The 26435-nt window shown below is 41.6% G+C and overlaps 1 protein-coding gene across 2 annotated transcripts in view; it reads left to right on the top strand.

Annotated features, from left to right (window-relative positions):
• SLIT3 (slit guidance ligand 3) overlaps window positions 1-26435 on the top strand; it is a 491996-nt gene that overhangs the window by 271603 nt on the left and 193958 nt on the right. For both annotated transcript variants that reach the window (XM_066559986.1, XM_066559985.1), the window contains 2 exons: window positions 20135-20206; window positions 25481-25644. In XM_066559986.1, coding sequence (XP_066416083.1) covers window positions 20135-20206; window positions 25481-25644 — 236 coding nt within the window. The remainder of the gene's footprint in view (window positions 1-20134; window positions 20207-25480; window positions 25645-26435) is intronic.

Genomic DNA, 26435 nt, shown 5'->3' with positions numbered 1-26435 from the left:
CCAAGGAGCTCTGCCCTCTGTGTCAGCACAAGCTCAGCTGTCTGAGGGACCTGGTGGTGGCCGTGTCTGTCACGGCCCCTCTGTCCCCCAGGCTGGGACCCTGATGTGGATCAGATAGTATGTGTTGTTCATATTGAGCTAGCAGAAGGTTTCTGCAGAGTTTCTTACCTGGCAACTTATGTTATCAACAGTATTGTTTGAATTCTATAGTAATAGCACTTTTCAGGAAAAGCAATGTGTTACCACTATAAAATTTTACTTGTCTGTCAGCTTGAAAAGTCTACTGTGTGGTGAAAGAAAAGAAGAAAGGATAAAAATGGAACTCCTCTAAAATTGGCTTTTTTTTTTTTTTTCCTTTTGATGAACTGATTGTCTGTATCTGCAGAGAGTGAATCAGTCCTCCCCTGACAGCAGACTGTGCTATAACTCTCACTAAATAGGCTGGACAATAAATGGAGCCCTTTTTTGCAATATACTGAGTTCTGCAGGCTCTGCAGAACTTGCTAGGAATGCATTCCTTCTCCCCACATTCTAGTAAATGCTGAATTAGTTTATTTACCTCTCTGTTTTCAGTTGGTTACTTCTATGCTAGTTATTTATGGGTGGGAAAAGATGAGGCAATGAGGATATATAAAATAGATCATAATCAGTTTAGTGCATTTTTAATTTTCAGCACAGATACACTGCTACAGGAAAAATAATCTATATTAATTCTAAAAGATGAGAAAACACATTGATAGTATCTATTTCTAAGCTTATTTTTCTTGCAGTCACAAAATGTGTGTTTTATACTTCCAACATAATCTGAATTTTTTCCCATGTTTATCTTCAAAGAAAGTCTGAGAATTTATTCTATCAAAATAAATTTGCTAAATGCCCCAGAGGATATAATATCTTTATTTGTAAAACAGTCATAAATGTTAAAATTTACAACAATCTGACCCATCAAAGAACATTAACAAATGAAACCAAATTTCAACCTTTCAGACCCACTGTGCATTTTATGCAGATATATTTTAACATATAATGCGGTATGTAGAAAATATTCAATGATTCTTGCAAAAATAAATCCAATTATCTCTTTGAACAGTTTGCCAGAGTACCAAATAATGTATTTCTTCTTTATTTTACTGAAATCTTGTGATTTTTTGAAAATCAGTGTTTCCATTCCTGTACTTTTCTCCTCACACACGGCCTGAGTACAGAATTCTAAATTTTGTCTATAACTCGGGGCAGAGCCGTGCTCAAAAAACAAACTAAGAATACTTTCTTTAGAAACATGTTGGTTTCTGGATTGCACGTTTCATTCACCTTGAGCTCCTCAAAAAACATGACTTCAAGGAGCTTGGTGATTCAGTAGCTCTTCAATAGAAAGAAAGGAATTTTTGTGCGGTTATCCTTCAAAATGCAGAGCACGCCGTGACCCGCGTGGCTTATTTCTTCTCACCAACAAGTTGTTTTCAATACTATTCTCGTTTTTTTGTTTTGCGTTATAAATATCCTCCCGTACCAACTAACAGCACAGAGGCAGAGCTGAAAACCAGGCTGAAATTTGTGCCCAAGTTGAGAACTTGGCGTGGTGCAGGGAGCTGGGAACTTCAGCTGCAGCTGGGAGCAGCCCAGGGCACGGAATGCAGCTGCCAGCGCCTTCGCGCTCTTGGTCACCTCTGTCCTTAGGAGCCTCTGTGTCCCCGTGACACAAAAAGTGTCACTGGTTTTATGGCCTCACCTACCTAGACCCTAAAGCAGGTGCTGAGTACTACTGCTGATGCTGAGTTTTGGGTTAAAAGATGCAAAAATGTTGAGTATAAAGCGCTTTGGTGCCTTCTCTTGATTGTCTTTGCCCGTGCAGCAAGTTGAAAATGATGTCTGGGAAATGACCTGCAGAACTGATGGACTTAAACATCCTGTCCTGGTAGTTCTGTGCTGGGGCTGGCTTTTTCATTCTCATCTCAGATTTTCTGAACAGATTCTCATGAAGGATTTGGTTTATATCTGTTGATAAAATAGGAATTTTTTCTTGTTGGCATAATTTCTGTGTCCCCCTTTTTGTAAAGCATATTTCAATAGGTTTGGTCTTGCATTCCAAGATGCAGAAAAGTGTGTGCAACAACTGAAACAGTGATAAAATGGTCATGTGTGGAAAATGGTCATGTGTTCCTAAATGAGTGGCAAAAGGTATTAACTGTCTTATGACTTGTTAGCATAGAAATGCACAGAAATGTTGAAGAAAATTGGTGGGAAACCTTTGCTAATTAAAGTTTTTTTAGAAGGAGAAGGTCTCTGCTCTGCTTAATTTTTACTCAGGTCCTGTGGCAATATCTGGCAATAACAGTATTATTGAGAAATATCTGTTACTGTAGCTGAAAGTATGATTAAAGGATATTAAAAAAAACCTCAAGACCAAACGAAAAACCCAGTGTAGTCTTCAAAATGATCAGCCATTATCCCTTGTGGTGTGACAATATGCTGTTCATATACTTTGTAGTCTAGAAATTAGTCCATGGTTTTATTTCCAAATGCCCAAAATTATTAGGGATATGAGATAAAACATGTCTAGGGTTCAGAATTTCGCTTCCAGTCTCTTAGGACACATGAATAAAAGAAATTGATTTTAAGATAGTTCAACAAGCTCAAACTGGATAAACTGCCTGAGCATACTATTGTCATTAAACTGGGAGGGCTGAAGCATTTTTCTCAGTAAGAAACAGAACTCAGTTTAGCAAAAAGCCCATTAATTTATTTGTCATTGTTTTGTCTCTCTGGGATAATGGGAAAACTGTGCGGTGGCATGGGAGTTGTATTGTGTGGACAGCACAGAAAGAATTACAAGTCATTGTTGACAACTTAGGTGGAGTGTTTCCTTTTTTTTTTTTATATTGTAAAAGCTGTTTTTCTCCTGCTTTATAATGATAGCCAGAGGGTCCAGAGCTTGAACACATTCTGTCTGTTGCATAAGATTTTATCATACCAAGAGCTAATCCTAGGAGGTCTGTGGGTAGTATTCTGTTAAAGAAGTCACATGAGTTCTTGCTGTACAGAGCTAGTACAGAATGATTTGGGGGTTTGTTTGTGTTAGCCACATTAATTGTAGGTCTTTCATATCATATGGCTGAGTTTGAAATCCTCCCTCCTGAGTTTCACCTGGTTTTGGAATGAATGAGAACTGACTGCCGTTGAGCCCGTAGCCACACGCGCTCAGGGATCCACCAGTCCACTTTGGGTCCCTTAGTGTGAAACATCGTGCCAATTAATCCACAAGTAATGATGAAAAAGTGCAAGTATAGTCATCCAAATATTTGTGACTTCAGTTCCAAATGAGCCCTAAATGTATTGTATTAAAAAGATAATTTCTTCTGATTGCAAAATGTAATAAAGGTAAATAAACTTACACCATCTTTCCTTTCCTAAAATCTTAAAGTAATGAGAGAAATTGAAATCCTTCTGTCTTGTATGCAGAACCTTTTCTTTCCAAATATTTCTGCTACACTTTTCTTCCTGCTCCATGGCAAACCCACAAAACCACTGAGCTGTAAGGGCTGTGCCGATGTTGTTGAGCTCCAACTCAGCCCCGAGCCGTGTTGGGTGGGACACAGCCGGTCTGTCACACCAGCCTGGCCTGCAGCCCCAGCTCTGTGCATTGTCTGCCACATCCAGGCTTTGCAACCATTTGAACAGTGGGTAAAAATTTGGATTATTCCAGCTGTCCTTGTTTGGATTCAATATGTTCCTGCTATAAACGATTCTTTGATAAAAGGTTTAGTCTGTGCAATTCCTAATAGAGATGTCGTGAGTGTGATTATAATGCACACTACCTTTTGTCATAGCAAACTTTTAAGAACTTTTCTGAACATGAATCAATATTTTGTGCCACAGCCAGGGTTTAATTGTTCCTAGGGTTGCCTCTGTATGCTGAACGCTCAGTTATGTAGTCAGTTTTACTTATTTGCAAAATGCTATTCTGGGCATGTCTTAACTGGATAGAAGATTTTTATTTGCTTTCACAACCTGGAGAGACAGGGAGCGAAAGTCATGACATAATTCTAAATATATGAGATGTCACTGCTTAATGAAAGCCTGAAAATGCCACACAAATGTGATTTCCTCCTCTATTTTGCTGCAAATTACGATCGGTGGAGGCAATCAGGATCAAATTTAAACTCTGTAAATCACGTTCCTATAACTGATACCAAAATGCCTAAATACAATAATGAAAATGAGAATTCTTTGTCAAATGATGTGCATAACTAGTTTACTTACACTTCAGTACAGTGAAATTTAAATTATTGCAGTTTTTGATTTATGTTTTTTTGTGGTTTGGATTTTAGGGTTTTTTGGTTTTGGTTTTTTTTTGTTGTTGTTGGTTTGTTTGGGGTTGTTTTTTTACCCAAGGATGTGTATTAGCTCAAATGTATGTAAATTAATAAAAGCAATTTAAAATCTTTAGTTATTTCATCGGTCAGTATGGAAAAATGATATGTGTAATAAAAAGTAATGAAAGGGAGTAACTATTGGCAGTTAATTGAAGTATGCACCTGCTTGGTGAAATCAGGTGAAAAACAAGGAGTTTGGCATTTCTAGGAGTATCCACAGTTTTCTATGTTGAGCTTGTCTCACAGACAATCAATCAAGTTATGCCTGAGGAAGTCAACAGTTGGTTTGGCAATAGAGAAATTGTGTGCCCAGAGTACAGAGGTACCAGTAGACAGATGGGAATTTCCCCTTCTCTTCACCCTGTTATTTGTTAGACTGTCCCTTAGTTTCTTCTCTTCCCATTCTTCCTGCCTCCTGTATTGCTGTCTGCAAGGGAAGGAGAGAGGCTCCCGGAGAACCTGGCTGTGGGTACAACAAGGTTTCAGTTACATAAATAGTCGGAGATAAGATTAACTGCAGAAATGCCTTTTTTGGGTGAACTTGTAGAAAGTGGAGTGCCCCCCCAGTGCACCCTAGGGAAAGGAGATGCATAATCAGCCTGACGAGTTGATGGAGGGAAGATGGGCTGCATACGTGGTTGCTTGATAAGAAATGTTTTTATTTGCTGATGCATGTCCGTGGTGTCCCTGCTCAAGATGTGGAAATGAAATCTGAGATAACCCCTGTTGTACAGCAGATTACAAATGGGAGGTTGGAAGTACAGCATGGTGAAAGGAACACTGTCCAGATGGCACCATGGTGACAGGCTTTATATCAAAGACCAGCCGAGACAAAATAAGAGTGGCTAAGAGAGGGTCTCTGAAAATCACTGATGCCTGTTACAGATGTAATGTAACTCTCTCTTTATGGGGAGAATATATTTGCATAAATTCATTGATCAATGATTTTGCTAATCCTGCCGTATTTCAGGCATGTCCTTGCAAATTGATGAACATTTCTATCAGCCCTTGGTCCGGATGCCTAATTATGTTACATATTTAGAAAGATGGATTTTTCCCTTCCTGGAGCATATGTAGTAGTTGAATGCTGTGCTCATTCTCCTTCCCTGCCCCATTAGGTTGGAGGGTTTTTTCCCTTTAAGAATAGCCTGGAGCCGTACAGGCTGCAGAACTTACCAAGATAAGAGCAGTGGCAGGTTAGAATTATTAGTTTCATGAATCACTGACCAGTTTGCTTTTGAGGGAGCCCAGTTTTATGGGTTGTGTCATTTAAGCCTGGTGCTGCAGTCACTGCTCCGAGAGATTCCAAAGTCAAAACTCCAGGAGATACAGAGATTTCTGGCACACCTTTTCTCCTGTGATATTAATTGTTTCATTTGCATGCTCTGCTCATCTTGTGACCTGCCCTCCCTCCCCTTTGACTAATACAGTTTCTTCGTCAGTAATGCAAAAGATGTAGAACAAGCATTTTGACTGTTGAAAGTCAAATGAATGTGAACGACTTAATCCAGAGGACACTCAGCTGTGTGTTTCATGCTGATGTGCAGCTCAACACATTTACCAAGAGCTGAGCTGAAGGCTAGGATGGAATGAAACTCCTTGCTGATAAAGTTGAGGCGATGACACACTTCTGAGGGAGCATGACGAGCTCAAGGTGGATGAGCAGTCATTTTATGCCGTACTTTGCAGTTCATTGTTTCTGTGACTCCCCAAGGCAGCAAGATGACGATGCTCCAGGAGATGGATGTGGTTCTGTTGGCACCAATGCAGCCTCTGGCTGGGGGGAGGCTGCATGTGTGTGCACCACAAGTTCCTGTAATTGTCCTTGTCTAGAAACTACATGTAGTCTTTGTTCTTCCATAGCATTTCTTTCCTCTAAAAATGTAACTTTTCCTTAACAAGTTCCTGTGATATCACTGTCCAACATCCCGGGATGTCCTCAGCCCTCCTGCGACACCAGGGTCTGGAGCTGGTGGTGTGTGTGGGAACTCCTGCTTCCTCCGGGCTCAGTCACAACAACAAAAAATGATCAATGCAAAAACATTTCAAAACACATAACTGTTTCCCTTCTTTTTTATTGTGTGCAGCTAAAGGCATTGTTGTGACCAGTAGGGGGGTAGATGGTTTGTCTTTTTCAGAGGTTGCTTTTGTCCCTCTGCTGTGCTAAGTACAGCAGAGACAAAGGCTCTGAGCTGTAGCCAGTCTTTGTTCAAGGGAGGACTCAGAAGCCTGGAAAGAGAGAGTAAAACTGTTATGGTAGCTCTGAATACAAGGATTGTTGAGCTCCCAATTGAAGCAAGATGTCAGATATTTTACCTTAAACTGTAGCTGCAGGGACCAGGGTACTATGCATTACATATTACTGGCATTATCCAGTATTTTTAGCTAGGACAATAATATTGTGTCTGTAGTAAATTAGAAATCAAATCAGTAATACATAGATAGCTTGGAACTTCTTGGAAGTGAAGTAGATAACTATATCTGCAGCTGAAAAAAAATGCATTGGTAAAACCTGCTTTTGATCTAAAGATCAAATAGTGTCTTTTTTCTTGCTGTTCAAAAGGTTATGCATGCAATGTAGGTATATATGTGTGTATATGTGATGATGAAAGCATTTTAAAATTAAGGTTAAATGAAGAAAAATAATTTTTAAAACTTAAAAGGTAGAAATAAGATAAATATAAGTTAGATTTCATTTATGTAGCTTATCTAGTCCTGGGCATAGGAATAAAGAAAATTTAAGAGCTGCTTTTAGGACAGAAGTAAAAAATAATGTCAAAGTCATAGGAAGACAAATAATCACTATTTCTATGTTTATTAAGTTATCATAAATGAAGCCATTTCTTGTTAACTGGTTCAATATTTTTGAAGCAGCATTACATTTCTTTGCGTTTAGAAAATGTCCATTACATTTTTACTTTGAGGTGAATAATCTCAATGCATTGGATTTAATCTTTACGAGCGATGGATGGCCATGCTTGGGACATCTGCACATCCTTAAGAAACAAATCTAGAAATGCTATAAGACCATCCAGAAACCTTTGTTATGATGTACCATGTTGCTGGATTGTTTTAGAGAAAATAGCTTGGCCAGTTGAAAAAGCATCAATGGCTACATAAAGCCATTGATGGAAACGACGTTCAGTTGTGCCGTTGACTTTTTAAAATTGCTTTTATCCCCCTTGTCTTCTCAGTGTTGGGTGGGGTGAGGCTTCTTGGTCCATAAGCACCAGACTATCACTTGGAGTGGGCTCTATTTGAGGGTAAAGAGATGAGAACACAGTGCAAGCCAGGCTGATGGCTGTGCTGGAGGGGTGAAGCAGCACAGACTGGGCAAGGTCTCCGTTGGGTTGCGTCTGAGAGCAGCAGGGCTTTGCTGGAGAAGGGAGTGTGGGGCACATCGCTGGTTTTGGCCCCCATTGCAGGACGGGGATCGATGGATTGCCGCAATGCAGCACCTCTGCGACGCCGCCTTGGAGGCCGCCAGGAGCCCCCGCTGGTGCAGGAGGCGGCTGCAGGCTGGGCGGGCTCTGGGGAGGGGGAGCCCACCCCGCAGCACCCACGCTTCCTACTGGCTCCTTGGGCAATTCCAGTGGTGTCTTAAAAGGGTTGGGTCCGTCTCTGTCTGTGAGACATCCCGTCTTCCCGTCCGCGGGAAGGGCGTTAGGAGCCAGGTGAGCCACTCCAGCCGAAACAGACCCTCCACGATGGCAGGTATATCTTATTTTGGGTGCATGCAGATAAATGGTCATGTGTGGAGAACAATAGACTCCTTTTCTTTAGCTACAGCTCGCGCTTGTAGAATATTCCTGAATAGATCATGGGTGTGTTTTTCTGTGTATATTTTATTTTGTGCTTTTTCTCTGTGGACTGGAGGCAAATGAAACACTGTGAGTATTTTCTGTTCAGATTGTGATGGTTTCTTACCTGTATTGCATGGGTATAAGCAGATATTGCTGCTTCTCATGGGTAGGTGGAGTTTGGGAGAAATGTAAAAATTGGAAAGATAGGCATTTTTAAACATATTGACCTTTTTCTTGTGTGATACACACAAGCACTGTCTAATGCCTTATTAAAATAAAATCCTGATGGAAAGCAGATCCCTTTCCAGCTTTACCAAGAAACGTAATTGTCCTTGTCTAGAAACTACATGTAGTCTTTGTTCTTCCATAGCATTTCTTTCCTCTAAAAATGTAACTTTTCCTTAACAACTGCCCATACATGCAAGTTTAAATTCACAGAATGCATGTATCACACATTCCCTATTTCATTCATGTGGATTTATGCTAGCCTGTATTTTAGCCTTAATTTCCAGCATGGATGAATTGCAGATAGGTGCATGACATACCGTTAGAGTATAAAATTATTCCACAAATACCTTCTCAGTCTCTTGCACTTTGGGGAGACAATTTTGGCAGTTAAGGTGAAGTGTTCTCTCTTTAAAAGATTGTCTTGGTTTCCTTCCTCTGCTGTCCAAAGCCAGGAACTGCCTTTGAGGTTCTTTGCCGCACCATGGCCATTGTCCTCTCGCTGGAGCTATGGAAGATCTCTTCCTGCGGCTCTCTCCCAGTGGGAATGCCAATGGCATTGGGAGCTGAGGGGCAGCTGAGGCACTGAGATCAGAGTGGGCTCTGGCCAGAGCATTAAGGGGCATTATTTTGCCTGCAGGACCCGCTAGTTCTGCTGTTGGGAGAAAATTGAACCCAGGGATTCTGGCAGTCCCTGCTCTGTGGATTCCCATTGCCACCTCTTAGAAGGTGTTGGTAGACCCTTTTACATTTGGCTGAGCTGCCAGCAGTGCCATGTCACTGTGGGGCTGGTGGCTTGTCCCTCTTTGTTCCCAGGGGGCAGCGCGGGTCCCGCAGCCCTGCAGGCGCTGCCGCATTGCGGCACTGAGGTGTTCATGGGCTGCCACAGTCACCATCCCAGGGAGACTGAGCATGGCCACAGAGCACCCACAGTGGATGCAGAACAACATTTTTATCATTTTCCCTGCCTCAGAAAAGGCAACTGATTTCTGTCTGCCCCTCAGAATGGCTTTTCTGTTGGTGGTGTGTTACTCAGACGAGCATGGAACTGATGTTCATTGTGGGGGGAAGGCTGTAAGAATAGAGAATGGAATAGAATTTTTTTACCATAAAGTTGTAGCAATAAGGCTTCAGTGTACTCAGGACAGGACAAATTAAAACACAGCTTTGAAGAATGATACCGTTCCTTTCTGATCCAATGTTAATCAATTTCTTTAGAATGTCTTTTGGTGAAGTGCTGTAAGGAAACAGTAACACTCAGCTGACTGAATGCTGAAACCTTTTACCTTGGAAATCTCCATCATTACAAGCAATCAGCCTGAACAAATGATCAAAGTTGCTTGCTCCTTTCAAATTTTGGAGTTGAACTGTGTTAGTTTGAATTGGATTGTGTTTATAAAGCTGTTTCAGCTCCAGAAAGGACTAACCTGAAAGAAGTCTTTAGGCAGGGACCTGAGAAACTGCTTTATTTTGCTGAGGAGCTGATGCAACAAATATAAGGTTTGTATAATTTGACTTCATGTTGTTGATTCTTTTTCATCTTTTCCATAAATTCACTGTGGTAGGCTTTCAGACCTCTGTATGCATTGAGAACCCAATACCGTTTCCATTGATTTTGTCAGGAGCAGCACAGAATCCATAAACCACAGTTCCTGACATGCATGCAGTTGGGGAACACCAAGAGCCATGCTTGGTATCTCTGTATAACCTAAAAAACCCCAAAACCAACTCTACTTAACAATGAATTTATATTAAAGTGTAATAATTGTATTGTAAGATTGTATTAATTCATTTAACAAGAGCTTTTCAAATGAATCTACAAAACAAAATTTAGGGGAGTTTAAAGGGAATGCAATTTGATTTTGGTGGCTCCTGTGAAAATCTGTGCCTAAATAAATGGATTGCAGGGACTAGATTCACTCCCTGCTGAAATCAGCAATGGGATTTGCTCTGACTTCAGCAGACATTGGGCTGGGTATTATGACAATTGGAGTCATTCCCAGTGGTTTTAGGCAATAATATCAGCCCTGAAATTTGGTACCACAGAGAAACATCAAAACCACCCTAATGATGCAAAAGATTTACTCAGTGTTCACATAAATGCTTTTATTTCTTTTAGTCCAAATCAAAATTGTGGGTGTAATTGGGACTTAGAGCCACAGCAGGCATTCCCAATACAGTGTACTGAAAATTGTGCAGCCTTTGGGCAAAGACCTGAGAAAATTTCTTGATTCAAAAATAAAAAGGAAAGCCAATGTTTCATTTGCAATTTTTGAGTTTAGAAGAAAAACTTATTGGAGAATCCTTCATTCAAAAATAAAGCAGTGGCAGAATAATTTCAGCCTGCATTCTCTTGTCTTTGCACCACTGCTTTTATATTTTAATTCAGGCTGAATGGAATTTGTATTTTCTGCCTAGAATTAAAGTGCCATGTAAGATTGAAAAGCTGATTGAAACTTCTCTAAAAAGCTTTTCCAACTCTCACTAGGCATAGATGTTAGAAAGAATTGGGAGATGCAACTGGTATATGTATTTTGTACAGCTGATAGAGGTGATTTGATTGTGTGGGAAAATAGCAATGTCTTTCAGTGCACAGAAAGAGCAACTTCCTCTAGGGGAAGCCATAAGACATTTCATGTCAGACCACATGAATGGCATTCTTGATTTACCATCTAACAAAGTACACAATTAAATTTGTACCCACTTTCTCTGTATAAACTTTATTATGTTTTATTTTACCTTATCCTGTTCTCTGCTTTATCTTGTTCTGGAATATTTTATTTATTTGGCTGTTGGTATAAGTAAATAAATTCAGGCATAATTACATGTATGTGCATATCTAAAAATATCTATAAATGATCTATAATTATCTATAATTTTTCTATAAATTCATGGCTAAAGGTAACACCAGAAAGGTTTGGCAATATGTTACCAAAATCCTTAATTTTGCTCATGCTTGGTTTTTTCCTGGCCTCTTGCCCATTTCCACTGATTCCCAGTCCCAATCTCTTTAGCTGGATAACTTGCCCAACATTTTCCTGCTGCAAGTCCTCTTTTCCTCTGTCCCTTGCTCTTAACCTCAGCTCCTGAGCTCGCCCATCCCAGAGACTCCAGCCAAGGCACAGCCAGACTCCAGGGAGAATTAATGCAGTAATTACAGGACTTAAGTTAATATGCCCTAAAGTTATCACTGTGGGCAAGTGTGAGCATCCTGGTTCTTGCCAGGTGACAAAACAGGCATGTTAAACAAAGAATCTGTTATTATAAAAACTCTGTTTCCCTAAAGCCTGATGGTTTTGAAAGTAGTCTCACTCCTTCAAGGAGAAAAAAAATCTGCCTTAAACATCTGGCCTTTATAATAAACTTAAATAGCTAAAATCTGACAGTTATATGCAAATTAAAATTAGCCACAGAATGGGAAAAACCAGGCAATTGTAGCAGTAAACACTGTCGGCAGTTTTGTATATAATTCTGTGCTAAGCTTATTTACTTTATTTTTTTCCATATATTTCTAAAACAAAGATTTTCTTTCCTCTCTATCTTTGAGATGTTCATATTTCTGATGTCAGCTTCCCAAGTTAATGATGCTGGAGCCTCTCACGTTGCTGTGATGAGAACATTTGTGAACACATTGTCAAAAGACTAATACTAGAACAGAAACCACAAATTGGCAACCAGTTATTTTTATTTCAGGGGCTTCTTCATGTCACCTGGACACTATTTAGACCATTATTTGCCTGGGCTAACGTTGTGTTTAAAAATAGCACTTTTCTGGTGCCAACTCATTTTAGAGTTGGGTACAAATATTGAGACAAACCCCCAGCTGTTATTGCTTGTGCTGCTAATTTGAGGTGTCAGCTCAAAGCTCTGCTGCTCTGTGGCAGTGAATGAGGCCCCTTGTGAGATCATTATGTTTCCTAACAGTGCTGAGGAACAGATTAATCAGTGCAGCATCAGTTGCTTTCATTATCTGCCCACATGGTAGTTGTGGGCTTTAACTTAAACAGTCTGTGGTGAGATCAAGGAATTGAGTACAAGAGGCACTCGGGGCTCATCACAGCTCAGAGGAGATGCAGTTGAGTTTTGGGCATTGCCAACAAGCAAACCTTGAAAGTCGAGGGTGGCTGCACTCAGTGCTGAGGGATGGAGTGCTAAAGCCACTTTGCTTTTTCATCAGAGGCCATAAGAAACAGTAAATATTTAATTTAATACAAATTCCTCCTGACCTGTGTGAAAAATAGCTCTTTACAGATATTGGAAATACAGCTCCTTTTGCCCTGCAATCTGAAAGTTAATTACAAACATTAATTATGGCAGTGGATGAAACTCAAGTCTTGTGTTTATCACTAAATACAGATTTAGATTCACTTTTTGGAATTGTTGCTGTTAGTTTTATTGGGTGCTCTATCAGGGCTGGAGGGGGTCAGAAGTTGTCATCCCCTGTCCCTCTCTGGGGCAGGCCCATCCAATGCCATTACTGACAGGGATTCATTTACTATTTGATTTCAGGCTTCCCTCCCGATGGCTGCACACTCTGTAACAGCTCTTTTCTCTATTTTTCCTGTTCTTATTGTAAGAAACATTTTCCCTGTATCTAATGAAAATCCCTCTTTCTGAAATGTAAACCTGTTACTGCTTTGCTCACCCCCTGCCTGAGTGCATACAAGGAACAGAGGATGTCTTTTCCTTTGCAGTGACATTTTATGTAGTTGAATGGAGCTTTAAAAGTAAGTGATGTGAAACTGCTAACACAGAGGTCTAAGGTAATGGTACTTCTAGTGCTAAATTATGCTGCTGGTCAGCTCCCAAATTCATGTTTCATCTCTGCATTTCAGACAGACCTTGAGATCCTCCTTTTATCTGCATAAATACTGATGGTGATCTCTAATCTTGCACAGGCTCAACTGATTCACTCCACATTTGCACTGGGAAAAAAAGATTTCTTCACTTTTATTTACCAATACTACACACACAGACAGCCCCCAAAGCTTTGTGGGGTCTTGGATAAGTCATGTTTCTGGCACTGGCAGGGACAGAGTAGTGCTGTCTTCTGAGCTCCACTGGCAACTTATGCAGAGCTGTTCAGCTTTTTATGTTTATTTTTTTTTTCTCCTTTTTGCCTCACTTCACCCACTTCTGAGTAGATGTAACATTATCAAAAAAACTATTAGCACGAGAGGCTTAATTATGCTTGGAGATGCCTTGGTTAAGTCTGAATGAATTTCCTGGTCTCATTTAGTGGATGTATAGTTGCACTGGGGATAGGAGCTGGGAGCCATGGCAGTGATCTGGGAGTATGACAGTAATTCACTCCTGGGAACATTCCCAGCTGCAGACACACCATTCCTAGCATCCATTGCATGCACATGGATAATAATCTTGCATTAGGCCCAATTACATGGTGTTATGGGCACACAACAGGGGGATTACACACCCAGCCAGGAGAACCCCATGACAGAGCAGGGGGGTAATTGGAGGAGACAGAAGGAAATGTTGGCTGTTAGTGCTCCCAGTGCTGCAGGGCCTGGCACAGCTCAGCCCCACCAGCCACTCCCTTTCAGTGTCTCACTTTCAAAACCCAGGTTTATCACAGAGGGAGTAACCCAGCACCACCTTTCCACAATGTGTTGAGAGAGTTTTGAGTGGGAAAAGGAGCTGAACATCATTGTTTGACTTAGAGTGAAGCCCACAGACACATGGAAGCCTGTGCTGCCAAAGAAGGGCTGGAGTTTGTAGGATTCCTGATATAAATCCTGTGTTAGAAACCTGTAAAAAATCTGCACTGCTCAAACATAAAATGCACTCAAAACCAGCCATAATCTAGTACATGAGATGATGCCTTTGCAGAGCTCTTCCTCCATCTACAGGATGTCTCACAGATGAGATGGACCCAACCCTTTTAAGACACCACTGGAATTGCCCAAGGAGCCAGTAAATGGATCTGAATATTTCTTTCTAACTGAGAATTTTGCAAATGCTGCGGTGTCTCATGGTCAGCCAAATGTGACACAAAAGCAGCCTGGTGTGGATCAAACCCTGAATGGCCAGCACAGCAGGCCTCTAGTAACCATGGGAGATGCTTATCAAGCCTTGGGGAAAAGTGTTTTCCCAATTGGAATTGAGTTTGAATTAAAATGTCTCAGTTTGATTGGCTGTTTTGCTAATCAGCTGCAGATGTGGAATGGGAAGGAAAGCAGTCCCTGTTTTGACAAGTAGCAAAGGGCAGCATCCAACAGGTTCTCCCCTGCCCCTTCACTTGAATCAGCTCCGATTGAAACAAGAAGGAAGCATCACTGTGGCTATTGCACTGGACTGATGCACATTCTGAAAATGCCTTGAACTTAGAAAAATGGACACCTGCATTGTTGGGTTTTTTTTCCCTTTTGTCAATGATCAACTAGGATACCGGAATTTTTTTTAAGCTGGGATGTAGCAGGTGGTATTGTCATCAGTGTTGTGTGTTAAACAAAAAAACCACAACCCTCCTGTGCATTTTCCTGCTTAAGTGTGACTGGAAAACATTAGGACAGTCACTTTTTACTAAATAGTTAATGTTTCAGATATTTCTGTTCTGTAAGGTAACATTTTCTGTCAGAGGAGATCCTTTTGGTACTAAACCAGATTAGAGCACGTGGACATGTTGTCATGAAAAAATCTGATTTCAGATGAAATAGTTGACAGGCATTCTGTTGTTTATTATATGCTCTTAATTATATTAATTGAATTCTAAGTAAGGGAAGCAAATTCTTTGTGTGATCTGTGATATACAGAATTGAGATTGAATCTTGACCTGACAGGCTGGGATTTCTGCTCTCTGAATTTATGCAAGGGACCTGAAAGGTGCTTAGAGATTCTGAGTATTTAAAATAAAATACTTGAACTATTAGTAGGGTTGAAAATTTAAGTATTTTCCTTTTTTCTCAAGGCCTCTGCCATAAAAGTTGTGTGATTTATTCTAGAATTAGGAGTATTGTTTTCTTCTGACTCTAATCAGTCCTGTGCAAGGTGGAGAAAGGTGTAGAGGATAATGCATAAATATTATTGAAAAAAAACACAGACAAGACAGTCATTTCTGCAGGCTAGAGATTTTAATGTATTTACATTGAGTCTGGAATTACCAGCTCTGTGTCAGGGAACTGCAGTGGTGTTCATGAATTTGGAGCAAGTCAGAAGAGAAAAAAATGCAACTGCATGGAATTAAAATTGCACCAGAAGTTTGAGGAAGGAGATAAGTAATTGTTTTCAAATCATGACAGGATTGCAGACTGAGCACTCTGTCCTTTAGGAAAATTCAGATTAGTAGGGGCCATAAATCAGCTTTACATTTCAGAAGGAGGGAGGCAGCTCCACGAGTGCCTGTAGCCAGTTTGGCAGAGCAGTGAGATGGGAGAGCAGCTCCTCTGGGGCTGTAAATTGGAGGCAGTGGGACTCTGACAGCTCTCAGTGGTGGAGGCTGTGCCACCTCAGAGACTGCTGAGCTCACCTTCTGCATCTTCCAAGTAGTCCTTGGAGGATCCTTAGGGCTGCTGCAGTCTGCTTCTGCTTACCCTGCAAGATGTGACAAGGATCACAGCCCAAGGTGGGAAGTTGGCTGGCATAAATAACATTGTCTGTAACCCCAGTTTCCTGAGTCAGCATTTTGGGTGTGAATAGTTTACAGGGAGAGGACTTCTGAATGAGAGGACAGTGCTTTGTCAAGGGACGTGTTGGGGTCTGGAAGAGGTGGGAGGTGGAAGGGGCTGAGGACCACTCAGCAGAATATGTGTTCCCTTATGATGTTGGAGGAGTCAAAAGATTCTGGAATTCCTATTTCTCACAGTTTCCTGGTATTTGCAAATCTCTTTCTATGGATTTGAATTTTGGGTGGATCAATCTGAGGCTGGGACCTTGGAGCAGCCAGCAAACAACTGGAGCATCATTTATTTTTTCCCTTCATGTACTAAAAATGCTGCTTGTATTGTGTGTTCACCCCTGCCAGGGGGTGATTAAAAAAATCATTGCTGGGAAGGAATGATGTGCATGCTGGAAAGCCTTGCAGGATGTCCCTAGAGCACATCTCTACCTGAACACGTTCCCATGCCAGAGTTTCACTGCCTGGGAGCTGAGAGCTGTGCAGCCAGAGCAGCAGGGTCCAATCCCTGCAGCTCCAGCTGGGCTGTGGTGCAGACAGTTCACTGGCAATTAGTGCCCTTTGCAGTGTTTGTCCTCCTCTGTTGTGAAATAATTGCTGTTATCATAGATGTTTTATTGCCTTCATTATGGTTAACATTTAAATACCAATGAAATAGTATTCTACTAAGTTATCTATGCAGTAGCTGTCTGCTAGAGTTATCCCTGAAATTTGTGTGTAAAGAGAATATTAATTCAGTGCTGATTTAGGATTCTTAGAAGGAGGGCTATATATTTGTCAATGAACTATGGGGAACCTTTGCTTATTTGAAAATAAGCAAGTATCTGAAACCTTTGCAAAACCTCAGCCACTCTCATTGTCTTGTGAGCAGAAATGCTGTGTGATTGGAATAATGCTTAGTCTGTTGAATAGAAATATTTTAAGGACCTGTAAAATATTTTTGAATCATCAAGTCATAACAGGTGACCTTTCTGCATGCAGATGAATTGCACTGAGGGACAGGGATGTGTTCTCTGCCCTCAGTGCAGAGGGAAGCTCCCTGTCACAGCCTGCTCTGCCTGAATCCAATCTGCATCCTTTAGAAATCAATAGGAAAATCTCTCTTGAATTCCTATGGCCCCCATTGACTCCTCTAGTGCCATATGTGACTGATTCAGACATCAGCTACGTCTGTGATTTAATGTTTGTGAGCTGACTTCACATGTGGCTTTTATTTATCACTGCATACCTAAAATCTTCCATCCCAGTGCGTAACTCATTTTAAAGTAACAAGCAGCAAAAGCACAGGGTTGTCTCAGAATTATATTTTTATGTTTACAGGGGAAAAAAAATGGTGATGCAATTATAAACTCCATTTCTGAGCCCTGTTTGAACTTCCCAACATGTAAAGAGCAAACACATACAGATACTGAAGGGTGGGTGTGTTGATGTATTTATTCATGCACTCTCACTGGGTTTGTTCCCTTTCTGAAATTGTTGTTCAGGCTTGTTTTTGGCTCATTGACCATAAAAGACTTTGGTTCCATCACTGGGTAAATAAGGTAATGGAGCACTAGCATTGTATGACAGAGAGGTTCACTTTGCTCCCGACCATCTGCCCCAGTGGGATGTGAGCTGTCCCTGTGACCTTAGCAGGGATTGAGGCAGGGCTTGCAGCCCTACCACTGCTGCTCAGGGTGCCCCAGCACAGCAGAGCCCTGCAGGCTGGCAGGCACAGCTGGCAGCTCCCAGAGCTGACTTCCAGCTCTCCTGCTGGAGCTGACAGTGTCTCCCTCTTCATCTTGCCCTTTACATTTTTGGTAGGCTGCCTTTGAGTCCTGGGGCATTGAGAACCTGAATCCACAAACCCAGTGGTTTGTACACTCATCGGTCCCAATACTGGCTGTGTGTTCCTTGTCCAACTTTTAACATCTTTGAGTTTTCCAGAGGATCTGGAATGAATACTACATGTTATGCTCTGAGTTATCATGTGCTAAGACTGACAGCTCTTATCAGCCTGGTGTGTGAACGTGTGTGACTTGACTGATACAGATCTCTGGCAGCAGACCTCACATGCACATTCCAGATTTCCAAAACTCTGCTTTTACTGACGTAACTCTCTCTGCTCACAGATTTAGAAAGGAAGGGTGACTGCTCTGTTGGTGCAGTTTGCTGTCATGGGTATGTCAGCCCCCAAGCTGGCTCCAGATTGCCAGTGCATCCATCTGGTGCAGCACTCTGCTGGAACACCAGCTCTGGAGACTACTTGGGTGCTGTCCTGCCAGCATGCAGCACAGCAGCAGCAAAACAAGCTGCCAGAGCTGCTCCCACCCTGCTCCTGAGTGTGCCTGTGCAGGGCCAGGGTACCCTGCAACCTCCTGGCTTTGCCAACGTCTGGGTGTGTGTCTTCCTGTGTACCCAAAACCCAGTCTTAATAGGGTAAAATCTTAATTAGCTGTAATCTGCTGATGTTTTAGAAGATGGCTCTGCAAAGGGATTTCTAGGCAGAATTGTAAAAATGGTTTTTGAATTGGCAGATGACCAAGAAAGAGAGTGAACTCCTGGAAGACTTTTCTAGAGCTTTTGATTAAATGTCCTATACAAATACATGACATTGGAATAGCTGAGTAGTTTAGGGAAGGATGAGGTGCTGTTCCTGCTTCAGCAGGTATGTATTTATGTATTCTTCAGCACATACATAAGCACACAAAAGCACTGTCTTCTGCCAGAGTGGCCCTGTGGAATTTTGTGCCCCTTGTAGAAAGTAGGGGCTGCTCCCTGCCCTGCTGCATGTTTCAAACAGGCAGGGGCAGGACTGGCCACGCTGGAACACTGAGTGACGCCAGCCCTGTCCATTCTCATGACAAACTGCATTTGCAGATTTGGTGCTCTTGCAGCATGGCAATTATGCCCTGTGGAAGTGCTTTCCATTTCCTGTGCTATCTTGATAAACTTTATAGCTTCTAATTTGCTGGAGAGTCATTGATATAATTAGGAGCTACACAAATGGGAGCAGCACACTCAGCTGATGGTAATCTCAGTTCATTCTTCCTGAGAAGCTCTAAGGGGGTCCCTCCAGCAGCCCAGATTTTCTCTTTAGGCTCAGCTTTGACAGAGCAGCAGCAATCCTTCTGTGCCTGGGTCAGGACATGCTTTATTACAGGCTGCTCCACTCTCCATCTATTTTTTCCTGAGGAAGGGGAGGATTGGGAGCCCATCCATCTGGGTGTTTCTGAGGAGCAATGGGGGCTGTCTGTCCATGTCAGCAGGCTTTGCTAACAAGCCTGGGAGAGCCGACAGCTCTCTTTTGGTCACAGTCCATCCAAATCCTTCAAACTGCCTTTAAATGCTGTGCCCAAGTGTGTTGTCCCCCTACTCACATTGTATTTGCTGGGAAATGCCCCAGTGAAGGCAGGAATGATGAATTTGACTCCATGTTCTCAGAAGGCTAATTTATTATTTTATGATACTATATTATATTAAAAAATACTATACTGACTATACTAAAGAATACAGAAAGGATACTTACAGAATGCTAAAAAGATAATAATGAAAAACTCGTGACTCCTTCCAGATTCCTGACACAGCCTGACCATGATTGGTCATTGAGTTAAAACAATTCACATGAAACCAATCAAACAGCCACCTGTTGGATTAACAATCTCCAAACACATTCCACATGAGCACAACACAGGAGAAGCAAATGGGATAAGAATTGTTTTCCTTTTCTCTGAGGCTTCTCAGCTTCCCAGGAGACAATCCTGGGCGAGGGGTTTTTTTCAGAGAATGTGAATGCCACACACTCAGGCTGCACCAGGTTTTCAAAGTGGCAGCTGGACAGACGGGTCTGGATGTCTTCCAGTAGTTGATAAAAACTCATTTTCTGTACCCCTTGTTACCCAGACGTGGCAAACAGTGACCTCCAGCCATCCTGATGCTGCTGTTGGTTGCTTTCCCTGAGCAGCATCTTTCATGGTATGTCCCAAATTGTCACAGCCATCAGGGAGTGTGCCTTGCTGCTTGCCAAGAATTTTCACAGGTTGTTTCTGTAAATGATGTGTTGGTGAGGACATGCAAATTATTGATCAACCTATTTTTTTCTCTTTTTTTTTCTCTCCTAACAGTACCCTCAACAACAACAACATCACCCACATTCCTGTTACCAGCTTCAACCACATGCCAAAGATCAGGACTCTGTGAGTAGGATCTTCTCATTTTATAATGCAATCCTGATGCTGTAAACCAACTTTTTGGCTATTTGTCATCTGTGATAATCTCATTTATCAGTCCCTCAGGCTGCCCCAGGGGCTGGGTGGCTGCAGGGCTGGGGAGCCCAGGCAGGGCTGTGAAGGGGCTGGTGCCCACAGAGCCCCGTGAGCCTCTGTTCTGGATCTGCCCAGCATTAAGTAACAGTCAGTTTTATCAAGACTTTGAATTTACCCAGAGAATAAGTTGGCTTTTTTTTTTCCCCCATGGGAAAAGCCATAATGTGAAGTGTGTTCCAAGCTGGAGCATCAGCGCAATCGTAAAAACTGCTCAGATGGATCAAATTATTGAATTTTGTTAATATCCTGTGTTTAAATCCCATTAATTCTTTTCAAATTCAGAATGTTAATTTCTGAAACAAGGCATTTTTAAAGAAGATGAAAAAAGCATCTTTCCAGATACTTTCTGAAACAAAATGTCACTTATTCTGATGGATTTTTTTATATAAAAGCTTCTCTTATATCAAATCCATTTGTTTTTGAGCTGCATGCCATTGCACTGGAAAAGCTCTGTTGTTTAGTAGATCAAAATACAAAGACTGTGAAATTAGACTAAGCATTTGTATAATTTAGCCATAGCCTACCAAAACCATTTCCTTAAGTAAATTATTTCTTTCGATTCCTTTAGGGAATACACAGCTTCAGGAAAAGTCACGTCTAAACAAAGCACCCCTGTTTTTCCTCCAGAATCTCAAACTCATCCAAGATGTATTTAATTCTAGAGGCAAAGAAAGGGAAATAGTAGCTAGCCTGAAAATTTTCTGTGCCACTGAAAAAATACAATACTTCAGGGATGCTATGCATGCATGTGTAAAATCATATTAAATAAATTAACAGAACTGAAGAAAAATGGCTCTTACTTATGTCAATCTCTGTAAGATAACCTCTGACTTGAATTTGCATTCTTCATCAAATGATGACATTATTAGATCTTAATGTAGGTAATTAAATGGAAATGAGATATTTGTCTTTTAGAAGAGAATGGCTAAAGAAGATAAAGGTGTAGAGTTAAGGTTCCTGGAATTTTGCCTTTTCTTATTCAGAAAATTTGCCTGGCTTTTCCAGATTAGCCACTCTTGTCTGTTAGCAGAGCTCTGTGCCTTCAGTGTCTTCTGCCATTTTCCCTTTAGTTTAATTTCAGAGATGGCTTTGTATATAGCTCCCTGGAGACTTACACTGACTAATCCCCCTCTGCTGTAATTAAGGGGGGGAAAAAGAAAAGAAAAAAAAAGGAAGAAGTCATAAATAGGATTTATAAAGGGAAGCTTTTCTATTGAATTCTGAGAGACACGTTTTATAGAACATGAATGCTGCCCCACTCTAAAAGGATTTGCTGGAAATTTAATTTTGGGACTATAGATAAAAGGGCAACTTAGGCAAACTTGCATTTGTATTCATTCACCTGATGTTCTGTAAAGTCAGTTTCATCAATATCAAATGACAGGTTCCAGTCTCCAAAGACTGACAGATAACACACAGCACCCCTAGCAGGGCAATGTAGGAATTTGTATAAAGATGCTCTTTGGGGAAGATGGTAATATTCTCTCAAGTTTCTTGTTGGAATGTATAATGAGTGATGCTCCTCACAGTTTGGTGACTTCACTGTTTCCTTTAAAAATGGTCACCAGTGTGTCCACCTTCTCAAATAACCTGCCACTTAGATGTGCTTTTTTTGGAAGTTTTTTGTGGGAAATGCCTGCTCTAAATGTTCCTTGAGTAGGGATGAGCCCTTTTTCCAGTCAGCTGAGGCCCAGTGCAGTGTGGACAGTGTTTTCCTTTGTGTCTCCTTTACACTCTGGTGAGATCCATTAGCAGGAGATTTGGGGATGCTGCTGCAGCTAGTGTGCTCTGATGGTTCTGTGAATAAACAGTTTTTCTTCATGGCTCTCAAAACAATCTGCCTATGGTAGAACAGAGAAGAAAATATAATCTAGCCAGAAATCATCCTGCTCAACATGAGCACTCAGGGGAAAGACGAAAAAGAGTAAAATGCCAGGAAGTTTTGAAGCATTTGAAGAATTCTTTGCTAAAATCAGCTCTTCTCTGCTAAGGTTTTTTAGCTAACTGTCTCTTCTGTTCTTAAGTTTCATTGATTTTTAGCCTTGATTGGAAGTGACAGGAATTAGTTTTTATTGATCTGCTTTCCTTTGCTTGAAACAGCTTTATTTATGATAAAGCATGTTCCCTCTACCTATTTGCTTAATGGTAAGTGTCCTGTTGTCTCTGCATCTGTGAATTACTGCTGACACAGATAATTACATTATTTCTTTTCATTTCTTTTATTTAAGGGTAAACTGAAAATGTGTGAAAGCACTTCAGTGTTCTCAGGGAATTGGTTTATACTATTTTTGAAGTACTGTGAAAAGTCTTCTTGAGGCTGTATTTATTAGTATAATTATCAAAAATATATTCTGATAGGCTGCTTTGTTAAGATGGGGTCTCTAAATGATCTCCTCTCCAAGTGGAGTAGCTGTGCCAAAAGACAAGGAGGGCTCTGCTGAGGCAGGGAGCTGCTGGTTTGCACTACTGAAACAGGAACCCCCAAAACCCAGATAAATCAATTTATTGAGGGGGAAAACCAGCTCACAAAACTGGAGAACTGCCTAACCCTAACCCTTTGTGTGAAATAGTGCTTTTCTCACTCATGCCTGCATGCAGGGAGTGCAGGGAATGGCATGGGATCAGCTCAGTTCCAGAAGGAAGCAGATCCTGAGTATCATTGTTGATTGATGTGGTGGGAAGGATGAGACTCTGAGGGCTTAAATGAAACACTGACTCTCTTAGGTTACAACAAATTCTGACTTAGGATGATTTCTGGCTAGACGATATTTATGTATTTATTTGTTCTTCAACAAAAAGGCAAATTAATGGTTCATAACAGCTGAACATTTTACTAGAAATCTAACTTGCTGCAGCTTCAATTAAAGAGCTTTACAATCTCTAAACTCAAGGTCTTCTAGTGATCCTTGTAGAACAATTACATTTTACAGTACTCCCAGGAGATTAGTGCTTTCCATCTCTACAGGATAAACTCCCAGCTCCAGATTTGTGGGGTTTTTTTTTCCTTTTCCTTTATTGTGGCTGTCCACCCCAGACATACAAATCTGGGAACTGTCAGCTTGGGTGCCACTGCAGGGCTGAGCTGCTGCTGTGCTGTAGGGACAGCTCACAGACAGACAGTTCATTTCTTTGGAGCATGGACAAGGCTAAATCTGGTGCACACCAATTGTGTGCCTGTAATATTAGTGAATAATGCTGTGTCTAACCATTTCTGACAGGATTTTTAATCTGGTTCATGATTTCATTTGGTGCAACACTCCAAATGCATGAGTCATTAAAGGAATGAAATAATTAATGTCCCGGACTTTTGTTTTGACCTAAAGTTTGGTGGCTATTTAAATGACCAGATTTGTTCCCTGAACCCATCATCATTTTGCAGATGTGATAATGGTTCTGCAAGTCCTGGCAGGGAGCTGCACATGAGTGGGTCTTTCATGAGCTGAAAATTCTTGTCTAGATCCTTTATACTTGTGTTAAATTACTACAGGAAAAAGAGCATTGATGGACTTGTACAGGCAACACAGGAACAGAAATGGTATCAATAGCCTCTGAAGTTTTGTTTTGCCTGTCTTTCCCCAGAATATTCTGAGTTGGAAGGGATCTATAAGAGTCACCAAGTCCAAGTCTTCAGTGAATGGCCCATACAGGGATCATAGAACCCTGGTGTTATTAGCACCATGCTCCAACCATTGCAGCTAATGTGCAGAGGTTCTCTCTCTCCACCTCTTCTCAAAGGATTGAGAAGAGAGGAGGATCACTCATCATCCTGTTCTTGAGCCTGGTCCTCATGTTTAGACAAGCCCTTCTTTGAATTCACTCAGAGATATCACATTGATGCAGCTCTTTCTGATGTGAAATCACACACAAAGCGATTACGTGGAACAATCTTAAATTCTGCATATTTTTGTCTCTAGAATGGTGAGCTGTAGGTGGATCACCAGTAAACTGAATTTTTGGAAAAAATTACAAATAACAGCACAAACTTATATCTGACCTTTATATAATATTGAGGACAGCCAAGCCCTGACTTATCTGTAAACAAGAACCTGGGGTGATCCCACTGAAATGGCAGCAGAGAGCGGGGCAGGCTGGCAGTCGATGGCTCCCTTTGCAGGTTTTGCTCAGAAAACCCCAGTAACTGTGGGTTTGCTGGGTGTTTTGTTCAGACAACCCCAGTAACTGTGGGTTTGCTGTGCGTTTTGTTCAGACAACCCCAGTAACTGTGGGTTTGCTGGGTGTTTTGTTCAGAAAACCCCAGTAACTGTGGGTTTGCTGGGTGTTTTGTTCAGAAAACCCCAGTAACTGTGGGTTTGCTGTGCGTTTTGTTCAGACAACCCCAGTAACTGTGGGTTTGCTGGGTGTTTTGTTCAGAAAACCCCAGTAACTGTGGGTTTGCTGGGTGTTTTGTTCAGAAAACCCCAGTAACTGTGGGTTTGCTGTGCGTTTTGTTCAGACAACCCCAGTAACTGTGGGTTTGCTGGGTGTTTTGTTCAGAAAACCCCAGTAACTGTGGGTTTGCTGGGTGTTTTGTTCAGAAAACCCCAGTAACTGTGGGTTTGCTGTGTGTTTTGTTCAGACAACCCCAGTAACTGTGGGTTTGCTGTGTGTTTTGTTCAGAAAACCCCAGTAACTCTGGGTTTGCTGGGTGTTTTGTTCAGAAAACCCCAGTAACTGTGGGTTTGCTGGGTGTTTTGTTCAGACAACCCCAGTAACTGTGGGTTTGCTGGGTGTTTTGTTCAGACAACCCCAGTAACTGTGGGTTTGCTGTGCGTTTTGTTCAGAAAACCCCAGTAACTGTGGGTTTGCTGGGTGTTTTGTTCAGACAACCCCAGTAACTGTGGGTTTGCTGGGTGTTTTGTTCAGAAAACCCCAGTAACTGTGTGTTTGCTGTGCGTTTTGTTCAGACAACCCCAGTAACTGTGGGTTTGCTGGGTGTTTTGCTCAGACAACCCCAGTAACTGTGGGTTTGCTGGGTGTTTTGTTCAGAAAACCCCAGTAACTGTGGGTTTGCTGTGTGTTTTGTTCAGACAACCCCAGTAACTGTGGGTTTCTGGGTGTTTTGTTCAGAAAACCCCAGTAACTCTGGGTTTGCTGGGTGTTTTGTTCAGAAAACCCCAGTAACTGTGTGTTTGCTGTGTTTTGCAGGCGGCTGCACTCCAACTTCCTGCACTGTGACTGCCACCTGGCCTGGCTGTCGGACTGGCTGCGCCAGCGCCGCACCATCGGCCAGTTCACCTTCTGCCTGGCGCCCGTCGGCCTGCGCGGCTTCCTCGTGGCAGAGGTGCAGAAGAAGGACTTTGTCTGTTCTGGTAATGCTGCCAATCCTCCTTTATCTCGTATCTATTTCATGTCTCCTTTATCTATCTCTGGTTTTATGTTGCCATAAAAAAATGCGGCGTGGAAAATGGCCATGTCGCGTTCGAACGCAAACACAGCAATCCTGTTTGGTTTTATTGTTGCTAAACTGTATGGGAGGAAATCAAATTGTTGGTTTTCTGCAGCTTTGTGAGAATTATTGGATTCCAGTTAACATTTTGGTTCTCAAATTACTTCTTCTGCTTTAACATTGCCAATGATATCAACATAAGAAATCAATTATGTGTGGATAATTTGGTATTTCTCAAGGGAAGAGCTCTACAGCTGACTGGAATACAAAGGACAGGAAATAGAAAATGCAAATCTGAGTCTGTTGACAAATGATTGGACTTTAGAACGTGAGGAGCAGATTTTATCCCAGGGACTGAAACAGGGATTCTCAGGGAGCCGATGCACTTTGCTGTTGTACAAGTTTCCACACTGATAAATGGGGCTGATGATACTCACAAATCATGTGTCTGTATGTTGGGCCTATTCATCAAGTCTCTGGAACTGCACTTGGTTCTTGCAGGATTGAAATACATTTTCCTAAAAGGAGAAGAAAAAGAACAAAAGAAAAAAACGGCAAAAAGTGGAAAAAGAAATCTCTGAGTTGGGTTGAAAGGAAGGATGTGGTGGAGGAGCAGCATGGCAGTGTGTATGCTGTGGAAAAAAAATGTACCAGACATAAGTTTGGAGGTGGTTTTGCAGCCCCAGTGGTGATACAGAGGGCTTGTGATGGAGA

The sequence above is a fragment of the Molothrus aeneus genome, chromosome 15 (genome assembly GCF_037042795.1).
Source record: "Molothrus aeneus isolate 106 chromosome 15, BPBGC_Maene_1.0, whole genome shotgun sequence".
In the NCBI taxonomy this organism is placed as follows: domain Eukaryota; kingdom Metazoa; phylum Chordata; class Aves; order Passeriformes; family Icteridae; genus Molothrus; species Molothrus aeneus.
This window is presented reverse-complemented; position numbering and strand designations above follow the sequence as displayed.